At 42.9% G+C, this 25,790-nt stretch overlaps 1 protein-coding gene across 1 annotated transcript in view; it reads left to right on the top strand.

The window, feature by feature from the left end:
• Nucleotides 1–25,790, top strand: part of grhl2b (grainyhead-like transcription factor 2b) — an 86,171-nt gene that overhangs the window by 28,911 nt on the left and 31,470 nt on the right. The window contains exons 4-9 of the mRNA XM_045695148.2: nucleotides 516–945; nucleotides 1,684–1,742; nucleotides 1,862–2,018; nucleotides 5,974–6,085; nucleotides 18,636–18,730; nucleotides 25,113–25,271. Coding sequence (XP_045551104.1) covers nucleotides 516–945; nucleotides 1,684–1,742; nucleotides 1,862–2,018; nucleotides 5,974–6,085; nucleotides 18,636–18,730; nucleotides 25,113–25,271 — 1,012 coding nt within the window. The remainder of the gene's footprint in view (nucleotides 1–515; nucleotides 946–1,683; nucleotides 1,743–1,861; nucleotides 2,019–5,973; nucleotides 6,086–18,635; nucleotides 18,731–25,112; nucleotides 25,272–25,790) is intronic.

A 25,790-nucleotide genomic window follows, 5' to 3' on the forward strand; every position in this document is an offset into this window, starting at 1 on the left:
ACAAAACATTAAAACATTGCAAAAAATAGAGATGTTTCATATTTCTTTTTTTTTTTTAAAGGAATAGTTTCACCATATTAAAATGAAATGTCAGTTTACGTAAAAGGGTTGACCTGAAAATGAATGACTAATCACATTAAATAAATAATAATGTTCAGAAATGACTTCGTCAAAGCAACAATAGAACGAGGGCTTTACAATGATGGTGAAACTTGAAAAAATCTTCGGATGAAGTGGGTTGAAATCTTCCTAAAAGTGATTCAGGGTTGACAGAGGGACATGTCAAAATGCTGAATTTAGGCACTTTAGCCTTTATTGAATTCTCCATGTGGTCTATATTAAGGCCACTTCATTTCATTTAACAGCCTTTTTAAATTAAATAACGTTGCACAATTTCCACTTCAAATATCAAATGGACACAAAATGCACTCTTTAGTGGAATGACCCATGTAATATGTTTCCACCAGTTCTAGTGGGTTCCACCTGAATGCTGTTCTTCTCTGATGCTTTTACAGGGGAGCCTCGGGGACCAGCATCAACGGCCAGCAGGGTGACAACATAGAGATGGTGGACAACCGAGTCCAGGTGCTGAAGTCTGTCCCGGTCAACCTGTCCCTCAACACTGACCACCTGGACAAGAGAGTCAACATGTCCCTCAACACTGACCACCTGGACAAGAGGGAGGAGTACGGGGCAGGGACGGGTGACGGACCTGGGGCTATTGCCTTGGTGAAGGCAGAGATGTATGCCCCGGGGTTCATGGGCCCTGGGGTCGGGACGGGGGTGCACTACCGAGTGGAGGGCGAGGAGCAGGGGTCAAGGGTCGTCTATGAACAGATGAGTCCGTATGTGTCCAATGTGTCAACAGTTAGTCACGGAGGATATGTTAAGGAGGACCAGCGTAGCACGCCTGATGACAGCCCGTATGAAGAGGAGAGCGACGTGGTAAGAGGATGTTAGGACTTATGGGTTAAATATGTAGATTCTTAAGTTATGTTAAAAGCCCAGTGCAGTCAAAAATCTGATATTCCTATTCCACACTGAGGTTGGAATAATACTGTGCAATTGTGAAAATGATGATAATGCCCATTTAGCGTAAGAGCTATTGGGAAAGACTGCCTGAAGTTTCAGCCTGTTTTGGTAGGATGGAGTTTTGGCTTGGCTGATGAGACATCACCAAGCGGTAAATTAGTTAATAGACCAATAAGAAAGAGAGTTCCAAACCTCTCTGCCAATAACAGGTCGTTTTCTGTTTCCCCTCCCCAATCAGACCTCTCCCAGACAGTCCTAGCTAAATTCTTGCATGAGAAATTCCTCTTTGCTATTTTCAACCATTTTTATTTAAAACATAAACAGTAAGGTAGTTAATTGTTACTCAGCAATGATTTGATATTGAGATAACGGCTGTAATGGACCTTAAAGCTATAACACCACGGGCAAAACTCATTACAATCATATTACAACTTAGAATGATGTGATTGCAACCTGTTTGCCCACTTGGGAAGGATACTTCCCTTTAGCAAATTGTTGATGCTGATGCCCCAATATTCTATGGAACTGGAAAAGCCAAAATGTCAGTAAATGAACCAAAGTGTTGATCAACTTCCTCTAAATGTACCATAGTTGGTTCCTCTTTCCTTGTCTGACTGACTGCCTGACAAAGTGATGTTTCCCCCCTAACAGAAATACCACACACCCAAGTCTATAGCACAGGAAGAGTTTATCTTCGACCAACAAGTAGTGTAAGTCACTACTCCCAACACATCCACAACATACTGTTAGACAATATACAGCATGTTAGTTGGCTGAGATATCCACCAGTCATATCTACAGACTAATCATGTGTTGTGTCTTCTAACAGGGATACGTTTCAGTACAAGCTGGAAGCCACCAGGTCACTGCGTGTGAAGCAGGGGGAGGGGCCCATGACCTACCTGAACAAGGGCCAGTTCTACGCCGTGACGCTCAGCGAGCTGGGAGCTAACAAACGCCTGAGACATCCAATCAGCAAAGTCAGGGTGAGTTGAAGAACGAGAACGAAGAACGCACATCTTTAGGAGTACTCTGGGAGCTAACTAGCACATCTTTAGGAGTACTCTGGGAGCTAACTAGCACATCTTTAGGAGTACTCTGGGAGTTAACTAGCACATCTTTAGGAGTACTCTGGGAGCTAACTAGCACATCTTTAGTACTCTGGGAGTTAACTAGCACATCTTTAGGAGTACTCTGGGAGTTAACTAGCACATCTTTAGTACTCTGGGAGTTAACTAGCACATCTTTAGGAGTACTCTGGGAGTTAACTAGCACATCTTTAGGAGTACTCTGGGAGCTAACTAGCACATCTTTAGTACTCTGGGAGTTAACTAGCACATCTTTAGTACTCTGGGAGTTAACTAGCACATCGTTAGTACTCTGGGAGTTAACTAGCACATATTTAGTACTCGGAGTTAACTAGCACATCTTTAGGAGTACTCTGGGAGCTAACAAGCACATCTTTAGTACTCTGGGAGTTAACTAGCACATCTTTAGGAGTACTCTGGGAGTTAACTAGCACATCTTTAGGAGTACTCTGGGAGTTAACTAGCACATCTTTAGGAGTACTCTGGGAGCTAACTAGCACATCTTTAGTACTCTGGGAGTTAACTAGCACATCTTTAGGAGTACTCTGGGAGTTAACTAGCTCACTTTAGGAGTACTCTGGGAGTTAACTAGCACATCTTTAGTACTCTGGGAGCTAACTAGCACATCTTTAGTACTCTGGGAGTTAACTAGCACATCTTTAGTACTCTGGGAGTTAACTAGCACATCTTTAGGAGTACTCTGGGAGTTAACTAGCACATCTTTAGGAGTACTCTGGGAGTTAACTAGCACATCTTTAGGAGTACTCTGGGAGCTAACTAGCACATCTTTAGTACTCTGGGAGTTAACTAGCACATCTTTAGTACTCTGGGAGTTAACTAGCACATCGTTAGTACTATGGGAGTTAACTAGCACATATTTAGTACTCGGAGTTAACTAGCACATCTTTAGGAGTACTCTGGGAGCTAACAAGCACATCTTTAGTACTCTGGGAGTTAACTAGCACATCTTTAGGAGTACTCTGGGAGTTAACTAGCACATCTTTAGGAGTACTCTGGGAGTTAACTAGCACATCTTTAGGAGTACTCTGGGAGCTAACTAGCACATCTTTAGTACTCTGGGAGTTAACTAGCACATCTTTAGGAGTACTCTGGGAGTTAACTAGCACATCTTTAGGAGTACTCTGGGAGCTAACTAGCACATCTTTAGTACTCTGGGAGTTAACTAGCACATCTTTAGTACTCTGGGAGTTAACTAGCACATCGTTAGTACTATGGGAGTTAACTAGCACATATTTAGTACTCGGAGTTAACTAGCACATCTTTAGGAGTACTCTGGGAGCTAACAAGCACATCTTTAGTACTCTGGGAGTTAACTAGCACATCTTTAGGAGTACTCTGGGAGTTAACTAGCACATCTTTAGGAGTACTCTGGGAGTTAACTAGCACATCTTTAGGAGTACTCTGGGAGCTAACTAGCACATCTTTAGTACTCTGGGAGTTAACTAGCACATCTTTAGGAGTACTCTGGGAGTTAACTAGCTCACTTTAGGAGTACTCTGGGAGTTAACTAGCACATCTTTAGTACTCTGGGAGCTAACTAGCACATCTTTAGTACTCTGGGAGTTAACTAGCACATCTTTAGTACTCTGGGAGTTAACTAGCACATCTTTAGGAGTACTCTGGGAGTTAACTAGCACATCGTTAGTACTCTGGGAGTTAACTAGCACATATTTAGGAGTACTCTGGGAGTTAACTAGCACATCTTTAGTACTCTGGGAGTTAACTAGCACATCTTTAGTACTCTGGGAGTTAACTAGCACATCGTTAGTACTCTGGGAGTTAACTAGCACATATTTAGTACTCGGAGTTAACTAGCACATTTTTAGGAGTACTCTGGGAGCTAACTAGCACATCTTTAGTACTCTGGGAGTTAACTAGCACATCTTTAGGAGTACTCTGGGAGTTAACTAGCACATCTTTAGGAGTACTCTGGGAGTTAACTAGCACATCTTTAGGAGTACTCTGGGAGCTAACTAGCACATCTTTAGTACTCTGGGAGTTAACTAGCTCACTTTAGGAGTACTCACGGAGTTAACTAGCACATAGTTAGTACTCAGGGAGTTAACTAGCACATCTTTAGGAGTACTCTGGGAGTTAACTAGCTCACTTTAGGAGTACTCTGGGAGTTAACTAGCACATCTTTAGTACTCTGGGAGCTAACTAGCACATCTTTAGTACTCTGGGAGTTAACTAGCACATCTTTAGTACTCTGGGAGTTAACTAGCACATCTTTAGGAGTACTCTGGGAGTTAACTAGCACATCGTTAGTACTCTGGGAGTTAACTAGCACATCTTTAGGAGTACTCTGGGAGTTAACTAGCACATCTTTAGTACTCTGGGAGTTAACTAGCACATCTTTAGTACTCTGGGAGTTAACTAGCACATCGTTAGTACTCTGGGAGTTAACTAGCACATATTTAGTACTCGGAGTTAACTAGCACATCTTTAGGAGTACTCTGGGAGCTAACTAGCACATCTTTAGTACTCTGGGAGTTAACTAGCACATCTTTAGGAGTACTCTGGTAGTTAACTAGCACATCTTTAGGAGTACTCTGGGAGCTAACTAGCACATCTTTAGTACTCTGGGAGTTAACTAGCTCACTTTAGGAGTACTCTGAGAGTTAACTAGCACATCGTTAGTACTCTGGGAGTTAACTAGCACATCTTTAGGAGTACTCTGGGAGTTAACTAGGTTTTGAGTATAAAATAATGATAATTGGATTCATTTACACTGCCGTTCAAAAGTTTGGGGTCACTTTGAAATGTCCTTGTTTTTTAAAGAAAAGCACATTTTTTTATCAATTAAAATAACATCCAATTGATCAGTGTAGACATTGTTATTGTTGTAAATGATTATTGTAGCTTTAACAGCTGATTTTTTATGGAATATCTACATAGGTATATGGAGGCCCATTATCAGCAATAATCACTCCTGTGTTCCAATGGCACATTGTGTTAGCTAATCCAAGTTTATAGTTTTAAAACGCTAATTGATCATTAGAAAACCCTTTTGCAATTATGTTAGCACAGCTGAGAAGTGTTGTTCTGATTAAAGAAGCAATAAAACTGGCCTTCTTTAAACTAGTTGAGTATCTGGAGCATCCGCATTTGTGGGTTCGATTTCAGGCTCAAAATGGCCCGAAACAAAGAACTTTCTTCTGAAACTCGTCACTCTATTCTTGTTATGAGAAATGAAGGCTATTCCATTCGAGAAATTGCCAAGAAACTGAAGATGTCGTACAACGCTGTGTACTACTCCCTTCACAGAACAGCGCAAACTGGCTCTAACCAGAATAGAAAGAGGAGTGGGAGGCCCCGGTGCACAACTGAGCAAGAGGACAAGTACATTAGAGTGTCTAGTTTGAGAAACAGATGCCTCACAAGTCCTCAACTGGCAGCTTCATTAAATAGTACCCACAAAACACCAGTCTCAACGTCAACAGTGAAGAGGCAACTCCGGGATGCTGTCCTGATAAGGCTTTTTCTTTGGAACTCTGCTTAGCTCAGACTGGCCAATAAAAATAAAAGATTAAGATGGGCAAAATAACAAATTTAGGCTTTTTTGAGGGCAAAAGTGAGTGCAACTCAATATTAGGAAGGTGTTCCTAATGTTTTGTCCTCTCAGTGTATGTAGAAATGATAATGCACCTATATATTTTCTGGACCACAAATAGATTTTGACAAAAAAAAAAGAAATAGTTTAAAAAAAATCTGAGTAGCCCTCAGTTGAATTTCCTAATCCCGATGTGGCCCTCAAGCCTAAACGTTTGCCCATCCCTGATCTACAGTAATGTTGCTAATCATCGTCCTGTCTCCTATTCCCCTGACATAGAGTGTCATCATGGTGGTGTTCAGTGAAGACAAGAACAGAGACGAACAACTGAAGTACTGGAAGTACTGGCACTCCCGCCAACACACTGCTAAACAGAGAGTACTAGACATAGGTAAGACCTGTAACTAACTAATTAACCATACTGGCACTCCCGCCAGCACACTTTTTATAAGTGTACTAGACATTGGTAACTTGGTAAGAGTATAGAATTAGAGTTTGTTGAAAGTCACTCAGACCATGACATTTTGAAAGATTCTACAAATTAAAGCTATAGGCCTGTACGTAAACCTGTCTAAATACTGTTGGTATGGTATGTGTCCATTTACTGACTAGTATTGGCCAGGCCTACCACCAGTCACTGTCCCACAGCCCCCTGCCTGGGCCTACCACCAGTCACTGTCCCACAGCCCCCTGCCTGGGCCTACCCCCAGTCACTGTCCCACAGCCCCCTGCCTGGGCCTACCACCAGTCACTGTCCCACAGCCCCCTGCCTGGGCCTACCACCAGTCACTGTCCCACAGCCCCCTGCCTGGGCCTACCACCAGTCACTGTCCCACAGCCCCCTGCCTGGGCCTACCACCAGTCACTGTCCCACAGCCCCCCTACCTGGGCCTACCACCAGTCACTATTCCACAGCCCCCTACCTGGGCCTACCACCAGTAACTGTCCCACAGCCCCCTGCCTGGGCCTACCACCAGTCACTGTCCCACAGCCCCCCTACCTGGGCCTACCACCAGTCACTATTCCACAGCCCCCTGCCTGGGCCTACCACCAGTCACTGTCCCACAGCCCCCTTGCCTGGGCCTACCACCAGTCACTGTCCCACAGCCACCTTGCCTGGGCCTACCACCAGTCACTGTCCCACAGCCCCCTGCCTGGACCTACCACCAGTCACTGTCCCACAGCCCCCTGCCTGGGCCTACCACCAGTCACTGTCCCACAGCCCCCTGCCTGGGCCTACCACCAGTCACTGTCCCACAGCCCCCCTACCTGGGCCTACCACCAGTCACTATTCCACAGCCCCCTTGCCTGGGCCTACCACCAGTCACTGTCCCACAGCCCCCTGCCTGGGCCTACCACCAGTCACTGTCCCACAGCCCCCTGCCTGGGCCTACCACCAGTCACTGTCCCACAGCCCCCCTACCTGGGCCTACCACCAGTCACTATTCCACAGCCCCCTTGCCTGGGCCTACCACCAGTCACTGTCCCACAGCCCCCTTGCCTGGGCCTACCACCAGTCACTGTCCCACAGCCCCCTGCCTGGGCCTACCACCAGTCACTGTCCCACAGCCCCCCTACCTGGGCCTACCACCAGTCACTATTCCACAGCCCCCTTGCCTGGGCCTACCACCGGTCACTGTCCCACAGCCCCCTGCCTGGGCCTACCACCAGTCACTGTCCCACAGCCCCCTGCCTGGGCCTACCACCAGTCACTGTCCCACAGCTGACTGCCTTCAGTATAGAAATGTCCTTCATATCCCTCCTCCTCACCCCCTTTCTTCTCCCTTTTATACCCCTCTCTCTGTTGTGCTGCTGAGGGGCATTAATCCAGTTAATGACTGGGTGTTGTTAGTCCAGCATACTTAACTAGATAATTAACATGTCCTGGGGGATTGGAGGAAAAGGAGAAGCATGCCTCTCATTCGTGGTTCTATTGCTTCATGTTGAACTTTCTAAAATGACAAATCTTCAGCAGGTGGATGTTTATTTAGTTTTAAAATGTATTTTAGTGGGTCACAGTTTTTACTGTCAAACATTTCGCAATTATCAGTCGGTGAATTTGAATGTGAACAATTTCTCTCCGGTCATGTTGAGTGAGTCTGACTGAGAGGCATGTAGGATCTGTTCCACATGGCAAGCTGCGACCTGCAGAGAGAGGCTGACGAGCAGCAGTGGTGGTATGTAAGGTGGGAGAATCAGGGCAGATGGGAGAAATACATGGCTTGTTTGGACAGAGAGAGGAATGCCTCAGCCAGCCAGTCTACCTTTCTGTGTTGTACCTCTCTGATTGAGGCCTGATGTTATGCTCAGAGATTGGTATTAAATCTAGTAAATGAATATGTGGGATGTTACATGTCTAAACAATTGACATGATTTAGTGACATGATTTAGCAGTAGGTTGTCTGTTGTTGTCTTAGCATAATATCAACAGAATATCATAGCAGTAGGTTGTCTTGTCTTAGCATAATATCAACAGAATATCAGAGCAGTAGGTTGTCTTGTTGTCTTAGCATAATATCAACAGAATATCATAGCAGTAGGTTGTCTTGTCTTAGCATAATATCAACAGAATATCATAGCAGTAGGTTGTCTTGTTGTCTTAGCATAATATCAACAGAATATCAGAGCAGTAGGTTGTCTTGTTGTCTTAGCATAATATCAACAGAATATCAGAGCAGTAGGTTGTCTTGTTGTCTTAGCATAATATCAACAGAATATCATAGCAGTAGGTTGTCTTGTCTTAGCATAATATCAACAGAATATCATAGCAGTAGGTTGTCTTGTTGTCTTAGCATAATAGCAACAGAATATCATAGCAGTAGGTTGTCTTGTTGTCTTAGCATAATATCAACAGAATATCATAGCAGTAGGTTGTCTTGTCTTAGCATAATATCAACAGAATATCATAGCAGTAGGTTGTCTTGTCTTAGCATAATATCAACAGAATATCATAGCAGTAGGTTGTCTTGTCTTAGCATAATATCAACAGAATATCATAGCAGTAGGTTGTCTTGTCTTAGCATAATATCAACAGAATATCATAGCAGTAGGTTGTCTTGTCTTAGCATAATATCAACAGAATATCATAGCAGTAGGTTGTCTTGTCTTAGCATAATATCAACAGAATATCATAGCAGTAGGTTGTCTTGTTGTCTTAGCATAATATCAACAGAATATCATAGCAGTAGGTTGTCTTGTTGTCTTAGCATAATATCAACAGAATATCATAGCAGTAGGTTGTCTTGTCTTAGCATAATATCAACAGAATATCATAGCAGTAGGTTGTCTTGTCTTAGCATAATATCAACAGAATATCATAGCAGTAGGTTGTCTTGTCTTAGCATAATATCAACAGAATATCATAGCAGTAGGTTGTCTTGTCTTAGCATAATATCAACAGAATATCATAGCAGTAGGTTGTCTTGTTGTCTTAGCATAATATCAACAGAATATCAGAGCAGTAGGTTGTCTTGTTGTCTTAGCATAATATCAACAGAATATCATAGCAGTAGGTTGTCTTGTCTTAGCATAATATCAACAGAATATCATAGCAGTAGGTTGTCTTGTCTTAGCATAATATCAACAGAATATCAGAGCAGTAGGTTGTCTTGTCTTAGCATAATATCAACAGAATATCATAGCAGTAGGTTGTCTTGTCTTAGCATAATAGCAACAGAATATCAGAGCAGTAGGTTGTCTTGTCTTAGCATAATATCAACAGAATATCATAGCAGTAGGTTGTCTTGTTGTCTTAGCATAATATCAACAGAATATCATAGCAGTAGGTTGTCTTGTTGTCTTAGCATAATATCAACAGAATATCAGAGCAGTAGGTTGTCTTGTCTTAGCATAATATCAACAGAATATCATAGCAGTAGGTTGTCTTGTCTTAGCATAATATCAACAGAATATCATAGCAGTAGGTTGTCTTGTTGTCTTAGCATAATATCAACAGAATATCAGAGCAGTAGGTTGTCTTGTCTTAGCATAATATCAACAGAATATCATAGCAGTAGGTTGTCTTGTCTTAGCATAATATCAACAGAATATCATAGCAGTAGGTTGTCTTGTCTTAGCATAATATCAACAGAATATCATAGCAGTAGGTTGTCTTGTCTTAGCATAATATCAACAGAATATCATAGCAGTAGGTTGTCTTGTCTTAGCATAATATCAACAGAATATCATAGCAGTAGGTTGTCTTGTCTTAGCATAATATCAACAGAATATCATAGCAGTAGGTTGTCTTGTCTTAGCATAATATCAACAGAATATCATAGCAGTAGGTTGTCTTGTCTTAGCATAATATCAACAGAATATCATAGCAGTAGGTTGTCTTGTTGTCTTAGCATAATATCAACAGAATATCAGAGCAGTAGGTTGTCTTGTCTTAGCATAATATCAACAGAATATCATAGCAGTAGGTTGTCTTGTTGTCTTAGCATAATATCAACAGAATATCATAGCAGTAGGTTGTCTTGTTGTCTTAGCATAATATCAACAGAATATCAGAGCAGTAGGTTGTCTTGTCTTAGCATAATATCAACAGAATATCATAGCAGTAGGTTGTCTTGTTGTCTTAGCATAATATCAACAGAATATCATAGCAGTAGGTTGTCTTGTTGTCTTAGCATAATATCAACAGAATATCAGAGCAGTAGGTTGTCTTGTTGTCTTAGCATAATATCAACAGAATATCAGAGCAGTAGGTTGTCTTGTCTTAGCATAATATCAACAGAATGTCACAATGCACTTTCCCCATTTGTCCCGGTCCTGTCGTGTCTGCCAAGGCAGCATAGAATAGTTTTTTTCACTCTAGGCCTCAGATATAACAGATATATGCATATCATCCAGACAGTGTATTACTCAATGAGGAAGTGAGATGTTATTTAGTCTGAAACCACTTGTTGAATGAATAAAGTCAACTTGTAAAACTGTTTAATAAGGCATCTACAACTGTTTCACCTCAATGTATTGTTGGAAATAAGACCTATAGTGATCCCACAGTGATCCCATGATATAATTTCATGTCAATTTAATACCTTTGTTGTGAATATGGTACATTTGTCAAAGAAAATAGAGAAAATTGATGGAAATTATATTAATTAAGGTACATTTTCCTTCACTGCTTCGGTTGGATCCTCCTGATGTGAAGGAGATAATTGGTAACTTAAAGATATTAGCAGCAGGTCAGGATGAGATTGGCGCCTCTTTGTTGAAATCAGTGTCTTCCTCGATTACTGAGCCTCTAACGTATAGTCGATCATTCACCAAATATATGCAAACTGGTATTGCTCCTAAAGATTAGAAAATTAGTTATCCCCCTCTATAAATCTGGGGATCCAAGGTCTTTCACAAATTATCGCCCGATATCTCTACTATGTTTTTCTAAAATCCTAGAAAAATACTTGTATAAGGGAATGTTAAAATGTTTAAGCAACACTGTAATATGGTTTTGGTAAAAACTATTCCATAGATATGGCTCTTTTGCAACTTGTGGATAAAATCTTTACAGCCGTGAACAACAATGAATACGCTCTTGGCATCTTTTTAGATTTATCCAAACCGATTGACACGGTTGATCATGAAATATTACTTTCTAAATGTCATTATTATATTTTTCATAATTATACATATAATTGGTTAAATAGTTATGTTTATAATAGAGAACTATTTGTTTTTGCAAAACGGCTGTACATCTACCAGGGCCAAGATATAAATTCATTTTAAAAAAAGAGCCAGAATCTCAATTGGTGGGAATGAAATAGAACAAAGTCATATCCACTAGATTCCTGTAATTGATGAAAAGTTATCTTGAAAAAAAAATCATATTCAATTTGTCTGTAGCAAAGTGATGAAATGTGTTGGTATCATCCATAAGATTACTGGTTTGGTTCATCGGGCTTGCTTCCTAACTCTGTACTATAGCTTAATTTACCCATATGTCATTGTGTCTGTGTGGGGTGGGGGGGTTTAGGCTAACCTGACGGATTAGTAGCAGAAGAAGAGAGAGGTGACCCCCTGGTCAAATAACAAGCAGTGAACTGTAGTACAGCCCAGGTCTGGTCTGTATAGTGGTAGCGGCAGATGGGAGGTGTAACATGACACCGCCAAGCTAGGCTGGGATTTGAATAGCAGTTGGTTCAGGATTGTTCCCTGGCTCTGCCTGGAGGCTTGGAGGCCTGGGGCTGTGTGCGTCATGGGACCTGGGATTTGAATGGATCTATTTAACGGGGAACTAACGGATGCAACCTGCCTGACTGACTGGCTGACTGACTGGCTGGCTGACTGACTGGCTGTGCACCTGTGAAAACCTGGAGTGGAGCGGCCCAAGTGGGAATGGAGTGGGGAGTGGAGTGACATAGCCAGGCTTTGACTTATTATTCCTTTTATCTCCTAGTGGGGAAAAGGGATGCGTCTCTGAATCTGATTGATCGGCTATGAAAAGCCAACTGACATTTACTCCTGAGGTGCTGACTTGTTGCACCCTCGACAACTACTGTGATTATTATTATTTGACCCTGCTGGTCATCTATGAACATTTTAACATCTTGACCATGTTCTGTTATAATCTCCACCCGGCACAGCCAGAAGAGGACTTGCCACCCCTCATAGCCTGGTTCCTCTCTAGGTTTCTTCCTAAGTTTTGGCCTTTCTAGGGAGTTTTTCCTAGCCACCGTGCTTCTACACCTGCATTGCTTGCTGTTTGGGGTTTTAGGCTGGGTTTCTGTACATCACTTTGAGATATCAGCTGATGTAAGAAGGGCTATGTAAATACATTTGATTGATTGATTGATCTCCATCTCACTGAGCCAGACGGGAGGCCTGGTTAAAAGACCTGAGTCAAACATGTACAGGTGTCACGTGTTAAAATACTTGAGATGCACTTGATGAAATTCGCTTGGTACAGTGGAACCAATTGAATAGTCCCAAAAGTGCAATAAATAAAGTACTCCTCAAATACTCTAATAAATATTAAAAAGTATTTGTCATATGGTTTGTAGCGGTTAAGAGGCTTGGTTTGCGGGGGGGGGGGGGGGGTAGAGAGTTATTGGGAGGTGGAAGGGTAAAGGGATTTTGGGGGTAGATAAAGGGATAGAGAGGTTAGGTTGGGTAGAGGGGGTTTTGGGGGTAGAGAGGTTAGGTAATATAGAGGGTGTTTTAGGGGTAGATAGAGGGATAGAGAGGTTAGGTTGGGTAGAGGGGGTTTTGGGGGTAGAGAGGTTAGGTTGGGTAGAGGGGGTTTTGGGGGTAGAGAGGTTAGGTAATATAGAGGGTGTTTTAGGGGTAGATAGAGGGATAGAGAGGTTAGGTTGGGTAGAGGGGGTTTTGGGGGTAGAGAGGTTAGGTAATATAGAGGGTGTTTTAGGGGTAGATAGAGGGATAGAGAGGTTAGGTTGGGTAGAGGGGGTTTTGGGGGTAGAGAGGTTAGGTAATATAGAGGGTGTTTTAGGGGTAGATAGAGGGATAGAGAGGTTAGGTTGGGTAGAGGGGGTTTTGGGGGTAGAGAGGTTAGGTAATATAGAGGGTGTTTTAGGGGTAGATAGAGGGATAGAGAGGTTAGGTTGGGTAGAGGGGGTTTTGGGGGTAGAGAGGTTAGGTAATATAGAGGGTGTTTTAGGGGTAGATAGAGGGATAGAGAGGTTAGGTTGGGTAGAGGGGGTTTTGGGGGTAGAGAGGTTAGGTTGGGTAGAGGGGGTTTTGGGGATAGAGAGGTTAGGTTGGGTAGAGGGGGTTTTGGGGGTAGAGAGGTTAGGTTGGGTAGAGGGGGTTTTGGGGGTAGAGAGGTTAGGTAATATAGAGGGGTGCAATGTTCTCTATATTTTCTTTCGTCACTGAGCAGATTTCAGGTCTGCTGAGCGAAAACTTTAACTTTGTGAAAATTCTGTGAAACTTCCAGCGCGCGTTTACTGTAAACACTGAGGCTGTACCCGCTTTAAGTTACAGTTTTAACAGTGGGCAAGTAGGCTACTGTGGCTATTTGATCATAATGTAGGTCTACCAGAGTGGCCTACAATCAGAAAATATGGAGAAAATGCATCCCATAATATTTTAACATGGAATAGCTGTTCTATCATTCAGTCTACAGTAGCAGCCAATGTGTGGTGTTCAATACAGGCCTACATTCCATGAGACTTTTGAAAAAAACATGAATGGCTTGACATGAACCTTCATCCACTCAGACAAGGAGGTGACGGAAAATGTTGTTGTGTTGTTTGATGCAAGAAACCACTTTACAAAATAAAAGGCATCATTATTCCCATACCATTATTACAGAGAATCAGGCAAATCATGCTACCCTCTGCCTATTGGCTACTGAGCTTATTCAAGATTGTCTCAAAATACAACACTGCCCCTTTAAGACCAAAAACAAGCTCTTTACCTGACTGGCTTTTCAAAGATGTCTAGAAATGTACATGTTTTGTGCTCATGTAGGAAGCAACCACTCTGCCATTGCTGACTACAAATTATTTATAACTGGGCTAATAACTCACTAACTAGCAAAGGATATGAACAAAATGTGCACACGTGGCTACATGCAGCTCTTGCTTTGATCTCAAAACAAGCACATCTACTCACGACCGCTCATGCTGTAAACACAGTCCAGTTCAAAGTGAATGGCACAGATCCATATATGGCAATGGTCTATTTGCATACAGGCCTACTGCAGCTCTGATTGGTAATGCCGTACCGGTATGTGTGGGCTGAGTGGTGCATATCAATGCAATAGAATCCTACTCCGATGCGTTCTGCCTACAACAACATCTCTGATATTCATTCTGCTTGGCAGTCCCGGTGGAGCTGCACGGCAGTCTCAGGGCAACTGCGTGGGGGTTAGACGGCGTAGAAGGGTTCAGATGGGGTATAGGGGGTAGAGTGGATAGAAGGGATTTTGGGGAAGGTAGAGTATTGGGGAGGAGAGGGCTTTTGGGGGTAGAGAGTTTTGGGGGGTAGAGAGTTTTGGGGGAAGAGGAGTTTTGGGGTAGAGAGTTTTGGGGGGTAGAGAGTTTTGGGGGGTTAGAGAGTTTTGGGGGGTAGAGAGTTTTGGGGGGTAGAGAGTTTTGGGGGTAGAGAGTTTTGGGGGTTAGAGAGTTTTGGGGGGTAGAGAGTTTTGGGGGTAGAGAGTTTTGGGGGGTAGAGAGTTTTGGAGGTAGAGAGTTTTGGGGGGTAGAGAGTTTTGGGGGGTAGAGAGTTTTGGGGGTAGAGAGTTTTGGGGGGTAGAGAGTTTTGGGGGTAGAGAGTTTTGGGGGGTAGAGAGTTTTGGGGGGTAGAGAGTTTTGGGGGTAGAGAGTTTTGGGGGGTAGAGAGTTTTGGGGGGTAGAGAGTTTTGGGGGGTAGAGAGTTTTGGGGGGTAGAGAGTTTTGGGGGTTAGAGAGTTTTGGGGGGAGAGGAGTTTTGGGGGTAGAGAGTTTTGGGGGTAGAGAGTTTTGGGGGTTAGAGAGTTTTGGGGGTTAGAGAGTTTTGGGGGGTAGAGAGTTTTGGGGGGTAGAGAGTTTTGGGGGGTAGAGAGTTTTGGGGGTTAGAGAGTTTTGGGGGAGAGGAGTTTTGGGGGTAGAGAGTTTTGGGGGTAGAGAGTTTTGGGGGTTAGAGAGTTTTGGGGGTTAGAGAGTTTTGGGGGGTAGAGAGTTTTGGGGGGTAGAGAGTTTTGGGGGGTAGAGAGTTTTGGGGGTTAGAGAGTTTTGGGGGTAGAGGAGTTTTGGGGGGTAGAGAGTTTTGGGGGTTAGAGAGTTTTGGGGGGTAGAGAGTTTTGGGGGGTAGAGAGTTTTGGGGGTTAGAGAGTTTTGGGGGTTAGAGAGTTTTGGGGGTTAGAGAGTTTTGGGGGGTAGAGAGTTTTGGGGGGTAGAGAGTTTTGGGGGGTAGAGAGTTTTGGGGGGTAGAGAGTTTTGGGGGTTAGAGAGTTTTGGGGGTAGAGGAGTTTTGGGGGGTAGAGAGTTTTGGGGGTTAGAGAGTTTTGGGGGTTGAGAGTTTTGGGGGTTAGAGAGTTTTGGGGGGTAGAGAGTTTTGGGGGGTAGAGAGTTTTGGGGGTAGAGAGTTTTGGGGGTTAGAGAGTTTTGGGGGGTAGAGAGTTTTGGGGGTAGAGAGTTTTGGGGGGTAGAGAGTTTTGGGGGTTAGAGAGTTTTTGGGGGTTAGAGAGTTTTGGGGGTTAGAGAGTTTTGGGGGTTAGAGAGTTTTGGGGTGTAGACACGTTTGGAGATGGAGAGGTTTTGAGGATAGAGGGGTTTGATGGGGTAGAGGGGGGTAGAGGGGTTAATAGTGGTAGATGAACTAACATGTCCTGGGGTAATAGTGGTAGATGTCCTGGGGTAATAGTGGTAGATGAACTAACATGTCCTGGGGTAATAGTGGTAGATGAACTAACATGTCCTGGGGTAATAGTGGTAGATGTCCTGGGGTAATAGTGGTAGATGAACTGACATGTCCTGGGGTAATAGTGGTAGATGAACTGACATGTCCTGGGGTAATAGTGGTAGATGAACTAACATGTCCTGGGGTAATAGTGGTAGATGAACTGACATGTCCTGGGGTAATAGTGGTAGATGAACTGACATGTCCTGGGGTAATAGTGGTAGATGAACTAACATGTCCTGGGGTAATAGTGGTAGATGTCCTGGGGTAATAGTGGTAGATGAACTAACATGTCCTGGGGTAATAGTGGTAGATGTCCTGGGGTAATAGTGGTAGATGTCCTGGGGTAATAGCGGTAGATGAACTGATATGTCCTGGGGTAATAGTGGTAGATGAAATAAGAATAGCCTCCTGTATTTACCAGTGTTTTTTTGAAGGCAGGGAGTTGGTTTACATTGCCAGATAGGAGATATCAAGAACAAGCTGTTTGATAACTCAGAGTTCCTAATCAGCCTAAACAATGGCTACCTGTTTTAGCTGATAACAACTCCATCATATTGGCCTGTTCACATGTTTATAGTGGTTTCAGATAGAGTTGGTGTGGGGTTTGCTGCGAAAGCCACTTGTTGTTTTATTCAAAGAAAACCACTTGTCAATTTTGAACTAACAAGTCCTACTGTTGAAGTCGGAAGTTTACATACACTTAGGTTGGAGTCATTAAAACTCATTTTTCAACCACTCCACAAATTTCTTGTTAACAAACTATAGTTTTTTCAAGTCGGTTAGGACATCTACTTTGTGCATGACACAAGTAATTCTTCCAACAATTGTTTGCAGACAAATTATTTCACTTATAATTCACTGTATCACAATTCCAGTTGTTCAGAAGTTTACAGAAAATTATGTCATGGCTTTAGAAGCTTCTGATAGGCTAATTGACACCATTTGAGTCAATTGGAGGTGTACCTGTGGATGTATTTCAAGGCCTACCTTCAAAGTCAGTGCCTCTTTGCTTGACATCATGGGAAAATCTAAAGAAATCAGCCAAGACCTCAGAAAATAGATTGTAGACCTCCACAAGTCTGGTTCATCCTTGGGAGCAATTTCCAAACGCCTGAAGGTACCGTGTTCATCTGTACAAATAATAGTATGCAAATATAAACACCATGGGACCACGCAGCCGTCATACCGCTCAGGAAGGAGACGCGTTCTGTCTCCTTGAGATGAACGTACTTTGGTGCGAAAATTGCAAATCAATCCCAGAACAACAGCAAAGGACCTTGTGAAGATGCTGGAGGAAACCGGTACAAAAGTATCTATATCCACAGTAAAACGAGTCCTATATCAACATAACCTGAAAGGCTGCTCAGCAAGGAAGAACCACTGCTCCAAAACCGCCATAAAAAAGCCAGACTACGGTTTGCAACTGCACATGGGGACAAAGATTGTACTTTTTGGAGAAATGGAACAAAAATGGAACTGTTTGGCCATAACGACCATCGTTATGTTTGGAGGAAAAAGGGCGAGGCTTTGCTGCAGGAGGGACTTGTGCACTTTATAAAATATATGTTATCATGAGGAAGAAAAATTATGTGGATATATTGAAGCTACATCGCAAGACATCAGTCAGGATGTTAAAGCATCCTTCCAAAGTTGTGGCAAAATGGCTTGAGGACAACAAAGTCAAGGTATTGGAGTGGTCATCACAAAGCCCAGACCTCAATCCTATAGAAAATTTGTGGGCAGAACTGAAAAAGCATGTGCGAGCAAGGAGGCCTTCAAACCTGACTCAGTTACACCAGCTCTGTCAGGAGGAATGGGCCAAAATTCACCCAACTTATTGTGGGAAGCTTGTGGAAGGCTACCCGAAACGTTTGACCCAAGTTAAACAATTTAAAGGCAATGCTACCAAATACTAATTGAGTGTATGTAAACTTCTGACCCACTGGGAATGTGATGAAAGAAAGAAATACAGAAATAAATAATTCTATCAACTATTATTCTGACATTTCACATTCTTAAAATAAACTTACAATAACTGACCTAAAGACAGGGAATTTTTACTAGGATTAAATGTCAGGAATTGTGAAAAACTGAGTTTAAATGTAATTCGCTAAGGTGTATGTAAACTTCTGACTTCAACTGTAGATATGTTTAAAGATAGTGTTGAATAGTCTTTTCCTCCACCATTTGTATATTTATCCTGCATTTCTTCTCATTGACTCTCAAGACTTCAGCTGGGTGGAAGGTTGAGCATGTGTTATGAGAATTAATCCCATCTGACCTTCTTCCATTCTGTTCCCTCCTCTCCTTCGCTCCTTCCTTCCTTCCTTCCTTCCTTCCTTCCTTCCTTCCTTCTTCCTTCCTTCCTTCCTTCCTTCCTTCCTTCCTTCCTTCCTTCCTTCCTTCCTTCCTTCCTTCCTTCCTTCCTTCCTTCCTTCCTTCCTTCCTTCCTTCCTTCCTTCCTTCCTTCCTTCTAAATCCCTGTGTCCTTCCTTTCTTCCCTCCTCTCATCCCTCCTTCTCTCCATCCCTCCTTCCCCCCATCCCTCCTTCCCCCCATCCCTCCTTCCCTCTTTCCTTCCTTCTCTCCAGCGGACTATAAGGAGAGCTTCAACACCATCGGTAACATTGAGGAGATAGCCTACAACGCTGTCTCCTTCACCTGGGATGTGAACGAAGAGGCCAAGGTAAAAACAACATGGGCAGCGTAGAGTATTTGAGGTTAAAAAAGACTTCTGAAGTTTGTAATTTTCATATTGAAATTTCAGACTTGATTTAAAAAACAGAAAAATCTAAGTGTGTTATTGCAACAGGTCATTGTGTGTTATTACAACAGGTCATTGTGTGTTATTACAACAGGTCATTGTGTGTTATTACAACAGGTCATTGTGTGTTATTACAACAGGTCATTGTGTGTTATTACAACAGGTCATTGTGTGTTATTACAACATGTCATTGTGTGTTATTACAACATGTCATTGTGTGTTATTACAACAGGTCATTGTGTGTTATTACAACAGGTCATTGTGTGTTATTACAACAGGTCATTGTGTGTTATTACAACAGGTCATTGTGTGTTACTACAACAGGTCATTGTGTGTTATTAGAACAGGTCATTGTGTGTTATTACAACAGGTCATTGTGTGTTATTACAACAGGTCATTGTGTGTTACTACAACAGGTCATTGTGTGTTATTACAACAGGTCATTGTGTGTTACTACAACAGGTCATTGTGTGTTATTAGAACAGGTCATTGTGTGTTATTACAACAGGTCATTGTGTGTTATTACAACAGGTCATTGTGTGTTATTACAACAGGTCATTGTGTGTTACTACAACAGGTCATTGTGTGTTACTACAACAGGTCATTGTGTGTTATTACAACAGGTCATTGTGTGTTATTACAACAGGTCATTGTGTGTTATTACAACAGGTCATTGTGTGTTATTACAACAGGTCATTGTGTGTTACTACAACAGGTCATTGTGTGTGGTATTACAACAGGTCATTGTGTGTTATTACAACAGGTCATTGTGTGTTATTAGAACATGTCATTGTGTGTTATTACAACAGGTCATTGTGTGTTACTACAACAGGTCATTGTGTGTGGTATTACAACAGGTCATTGTGTGTGGTATTACAACAGGTCATTGTGTGTTATTACAACAGGTCATTGTGTGTTATTAGAACATGTCATTGTGTGTTATTACAACAGGTCATTGTGTGTTATTACAACAGGTCATTGGGTGTGTTATTACAACAGGTCATTGTGTGTTATTACAACAGGTCATTGTGTGTTATTAGAACATGTCATTGTGTGTTATTACAACAGGTCATTGTGTGTTACTACAACAGGTCATTGTGTGTGGTATTACAACAGGTCATTGTGTGTTATTACAACAGGTCATTGTGTGTTACTGGAACAGGTCATTGTGTGTTATTACAACAGGTCATTGTGTGTTATTACAACAGGTCATTGTGTGTTATTACAACAGGTCATTGTGTGTTATTACAACAGGTCATTGTGTGTTATTACAACAGGTCATTGTGTGTTATTACAACAGGTCATTGTGTGTTATTACAACAGGTCATTGTGTGTTATTACAACAGGTCATTGTGTGTTATTACAACAGGTCATTGTGTGTTATTACAACAGGTCATTGTGTGTTATTACAACAGGTCATTGTGTGTTACTACAACAGGTCATTGTGTGTTATTACAACAGGTCATTGTGTGTTATTACAACAGGTCATTGTGTGTTATTACAACAGGTCATTGTGTGTTATTACAACAGGTCATTGTGTGTTACTACAACAGGTCATTGTGTGTTATTACAACAGGTCATTGTGTGTTATTACAACATGTCATTGTGTGTTATTACAACAGGTCATTGTGTGTGTTACTGGAACAGGTCATTGTGTGTTATTACAACAGGTCATTGTGTGTTATTACTGGAACAGGTCATTGTGTGGTATTACAACAGGTCATTGTGTGTTATTACAACAGGTCATTGTGTGGTATTACAACAGGTCATTGTGTGTTATTACAACATGTCATTGTGTGTTATTACAACAGGTCATTGTGTGTGTTACTGGAACAGGTCATTGTGTGTGTTATTACAACAGGTCATTGTGTGTTATTACAACAGGTCATTGTGTGTTATTACAACAGGTCATTGTGTGTTATTACAACAGGTCATTGTGTGTGTTACTGGAACAGGTCATTGTGTGTTATTACAACAGGTCATTGTGTGTTATTACAACAGGTCATTGTGTGTTATTACAACAGGTCATTGTGTGTTATTACAACAGGTCATTGTGTGTTATTACAACAGGTCATTGTGTGTTATTACAACATGTCATTGTGTGTTATTAGAACATGTCATTGTGTGTTATTACAACAGGTCATTGTGTGTTATTACAACAGGTCATTGTGTGTTATTACAACAGGTCATTGTGTGTTATTACAACAGGTCATTGTGTGTGTTATTACAACAGGTCATTGTGTGTGTTATTACAACAGGTCATTGTGTGTTATTACAACAGGTCATTGTGTGTTATTACAACAGGTCATTGTGTGTTATTACAACAGGTCATTGTGTGTTATTACAGCAGGTCATTGTGTGTTATTACAACAGGTCATTGTGTGGTATTACAACAGGTCATTGTGTGTTATTAGAACATGTCATTGTGTGTTATTACAACAGGTCATTGTGTGTTATTACAACAGGTCATTGTGTGTTATTACAACAGGTCATTGTGTGTTATTACAACAGGTCATTGTGTGTTATTACAACAGGTCATTGTGTGTTATTACAACAGGTCATTGTGTGTTATTAGAACATGTCATTGTGTGTTATTACAACAGGTCATTGTGTGTTATTACAACAGGTCATTGTGTGTTATTACAACAGGTCATTGTGTGGGGATTGTTGTATTATGCTAATTCGATTTCTGCTGGGGCACGGCCATTGACTGACCTTACAATCTAGACCTGGTCCACAGAGTAAAATGTGACAATCCACCTACAGTACAATATCACCGTCCCCAAAGTCCACACACACACAGTCCCTATTTCCCCCACAGTCCCCACCTAGTCCCATGGTCCCCACATAGTCCCTATTTCCCCCACAGTCCCCACATAGTCCCTATTTCCCCCACAGTCCCCACATAGTCCCTATTTCCCCCACAGTCCCCACATAGTCCCTATTTCCAGCCACAGTCCACACATAGTCCCATGGTCCCCACATAGTCCCCACATAGTCCCCACATAGTCCCCACATAGTCCCATGGTCCCCACATAGTCCCATGGTCCCCACATAGTCCCCACATAGTCCCCACATAGTCCCATGGTCCCCACATAGTCCCCAAAGTCCACACACGCATAGTTCCCACATTCCCCACATAGTCCCCATCCACACCCACCACGCTCTGTTTGTTTTGCCCTCTCTTCTATGAAGCTACACCAAATGACCAAAAGTATGTGGACACCTGCCAGTTGAACATCTCATTCCAAAATCATGGGCATTAATATGGAGTCGGTCCTCTCTTTACTGCTATAACAGACCTCCAGTCTTCTGGGAAGGCTTTCCACTAGATGTTGGAACATTGCTGCTATAACAGCCTCCTCTCTTCTGGGAAGGCTTTCCACTAGATGTTGGAACATTGCTGCGGGGACTTGCTTCCACTCAGCCCCAAGAGCATTACTGAGGTTGGGCACTGATGTTGGGTGATTAGCCCTGGCTTGCAGTCAGCGTTCCAATTCATCCCAAAGGTGTTCGGGCGGGGGGGGGGGGGGGGGGGGGGGGGGGGGGGGGGTTGAGGTCAGGGCTCTGTGCAGGCCAGTCAAGTTCTTCCACACCGATCTTGACAAACCATTTCTGTATGGACCTCGCTTTGTGCACGGGGCATTGTCATGCTGAAACAGGAAAGGGTCTTCCCCAAACTGTTGCCACAAAGTTGTAAGCACATAATCGTCTACAATGTCATTGTATGCTGTAGCGTTCAGATTTCCCGTCACTGGAACTAAGGGGCCCGAACCATGAAAAACAGCCCCAGACCATTATTCCTCCTCCACCAAACTTTACAGTTGGCACTATGCATTGGGGCAGGTAGCGTACTCCTGACATCTGCCAAAACCAGATTCGTCCATCGCCAGATGGTAAAGCGTGATTCATCTCTCCAGAGAACGCAAAGGCAGCGAGCTTCACACCACTCCAGCCGGCGCATGGCATTGCGCATGATGATCTTAGGCTTCAGTGCGGCTGCTCGGCCATGGAAACCCCTTTCATGAAACTCCCGACGAACAGTTATTGTGCTGACATTGTTTCCAGAGGCAGTTTGGAACTCGGTAGTGAGTGTTGCGACCGAGGACAGACTACTTTTACGCGTTATGTACTAAACACTCGGCACTCCCGTTCTGTGAGCTTGTGTGCCCTACCACTTCACGGCTGAGCCGTTGTTGCTCCTAGACGTTTCCAATTCACAATAACAGCACTTATAGTTGACCAGGGCAGCTCTAGCAGGGCAGAAATTTGACAAACTGACTTGCTGGAAAGGTGGCATCCTATGACGATACCACGTTAAAAGTCACTGAGCTCTTCAGTGAGGCCATTCTACTGGAAAAATTTGTTTATGGAGATTGCATGCCTGTGTGCTCGATTTTAAACACCTGTCAGCAACGGGTGTGGCTGAAAAATAGCCGAATCCACTAATTTGAAGGGGTGTCCACATACATTTGTATATATAGTGTAGGTACACACAGATACACATACACACATGTGCCACATAAGTGTAGGGAGCCTGCAGAAACACACTGGCCCAGTGTCCTAGTCTCTCTCGCTCTCTCTCTCGCTCAGTCTCTCTCTCTCTCTCTCTCTCACGCTTTCTCTCACGCTTTCTCTCTCGCTCGCTCTCGCTCTCTCTCTCGCTCTCTCTCTCTCTGTCTCTCTCTCTGTCTCTCTCTCTCGCTCTCTCTCTCTGTCTCTCTGTCTCTCTCGCTCAGTCTCTCTGTCTCTCTCTCTCTCTCTCTCTCTCTCTCTCTCTCGCTCATGCTTTCTCTCTCTCCTCTCGCTCTCTCTTGTGCTCTCTCTTGTGCTCTCTCTTGTGCTCTCTCTTGTGCTCTCCCTCTCTCTCACGCTTTCTCTTTCTCTCTCTCTCACGCACTCTCACTCTCTCGCTATCTCTCTCTCAAACTTTCTCTCTCTCTCCTTCGCTCTCTCTCTCTCTGTCTCTCTCTCTCTCTCTCTCTCTCTCTCTCTCGGCAGCTCTGCTTTGCTTTCCCAGTGATCCTTGTTTATATGTTTGGCTCCACCATTGCGGTAATACAGTACTGTAATGCCATTGTAATCACAAGGCTCTGGATAAAGAACCTGCTGGAAGAAATCCAAGCCAGTTCAACTCTCTGAGCTAATATTTACTCTCCTCTGTGATGGGGTGCTGTCATGTGGGATAGCCTATTGAGGTTCAGCAACCCCACATCCCAAGAATAAACCAGTTTTCCTTGATAGTAGTACTGTAACCCTCTGATTCAAAGATATTCATCGTCCCAAGTCTCCACAAAGTCTTTCTTCTTTGTTTTATTACATAGTTGAAGTATTATGGGACCACTGTACCTGAAACACTCCCAATTAGTTGTATTTCCTGATAACTATCTTCCCATGCTCTCTTAACTCCAGCCATTCCTAGTTGTAATAGGTTGATGTGTTATAGGAAGTTAACCACTACTCCTGGTATGTCCTCCAGACGACCTCCAGCACCCATAGTTTTGCTTCACAGATCAAGAGGGCTTTAAAATGCCTGTTACTACAGAGGTTATAGCTTCTATTGCCCCACTCTGGCTCCCTAGGCCTGTTACTACAGAGGTTATAGCTTCTATTGCCCCACTCTGGCTCCCTAGGCCTGTTACTACAGAGGTTATAGCTTCTATTGCCCCACTCTGGCTCCCTAGGCCTGTTACTACAGAGGTTATAGACTCTATTCAGATAAACGCAATACACTGTCTGAGCATACACCTATTTTTTTTGTGGGGGGAAAAAAACACATTGATGTGTTTGTCCACATGTTGAAACACGATGGTTCAGGGAGTACTGTTGTGAGAGAAAAGAAACCAGGACCGATTTAGTAGTCTAAAATGTAAAAAGAAGAATCATTTGAGTTGATTCTATTTTCTCTGTGATATGCTGTGGCCCTGGGGCAGACATAATGTTGCGACCATGTCTCAGCACATCCCAGCTCTGTTATGCTCTGTTCTGTGTCTTCCTTATTGGAGAAAAGCCTTACTAACACAGATTGGCTAACTTGTATGAGACACCACAGTCACAGAACAGTGGGAACTGGCCCTATTCTTACGTAACGACATGTTGTAATATGCTTCCCACGCTTTGTACAGTTTGATATTTCGTCGATATGAATATGCTGTTGTATTTGGAAGATCTGCCAACTGAGATATAGGTTTTATTGACTGAGTAGTTGGTCTGGTTGTAGCTGAATAGAACTCATTGCCACTGCTCTGTCTCCGATTGGTCAGTTTGCAGGAATCTAATTTGTTCTGTCCCTCTTATTGGTTAGATCTTTATCACAGTGAACTGTCTGAGTACAGATTTCTCGTCTCAGAAGGGGGTGAAGGGTCTTCCTCTGATGATCCAGATTGACACCTACAGTTACAACAACCGCAGCAACAAGCCCCTCCACAGAGCCTACTCTCAGATCAAGGTCTTCTGTGACAAGGTGAGTCTCTCTCTATGACCCCTGACTCCTTCATGACCCACTTCACTAATGAACTTTTAGTCCTGAAGAGTTGTTTTTTCGATCTTCAGATCTCCTCCTTGCCCTATGACTCATCCTCCCCTGTACTGTTAGAATCTCAGAACAAATTCCAGAGTTTCTGACTCTCTGCATCCTCCTGGTGGCTTCTGCATGTTAAACAATCAACTAGAATTGCAGTCTTTTCTCACAGCAGAGTGCCCTGAGTCTGGTGAGAGAGACTATTTACAAACTGTAATAATGATCATCAGTGCTGTTGGATGTGAAGCTGCATCACAGATCCCTCCATCCACTCATGTATTTATTGATCTATCCATCCATCCACTCCTTCATTTATTCATTCATCCATCAACTCCTTAATTGATTAATTAATCCATCCACTCCTTCATTTAATAATCCATCCATCCACCCAGTCACGTATTTCTATTTTTTATTTAACCTAAGTCAGTTAAGAACAAATTCTTATTTACAATGACGGCCTAC

This window comes from Salmo salar, chromosome 14 (genome assembly GCF_965601325.2).
Source record: "Salmo salar chromosome 14, fSalSal1, whole genome shotgun sequence".
In the NCBI taxonomy this organism is placed as follows: Eukaryota; Metazoa; Chordata; class Actinopteri; order Salmoniformes; family Salmonidae; genus Salmo; species Salmo salar.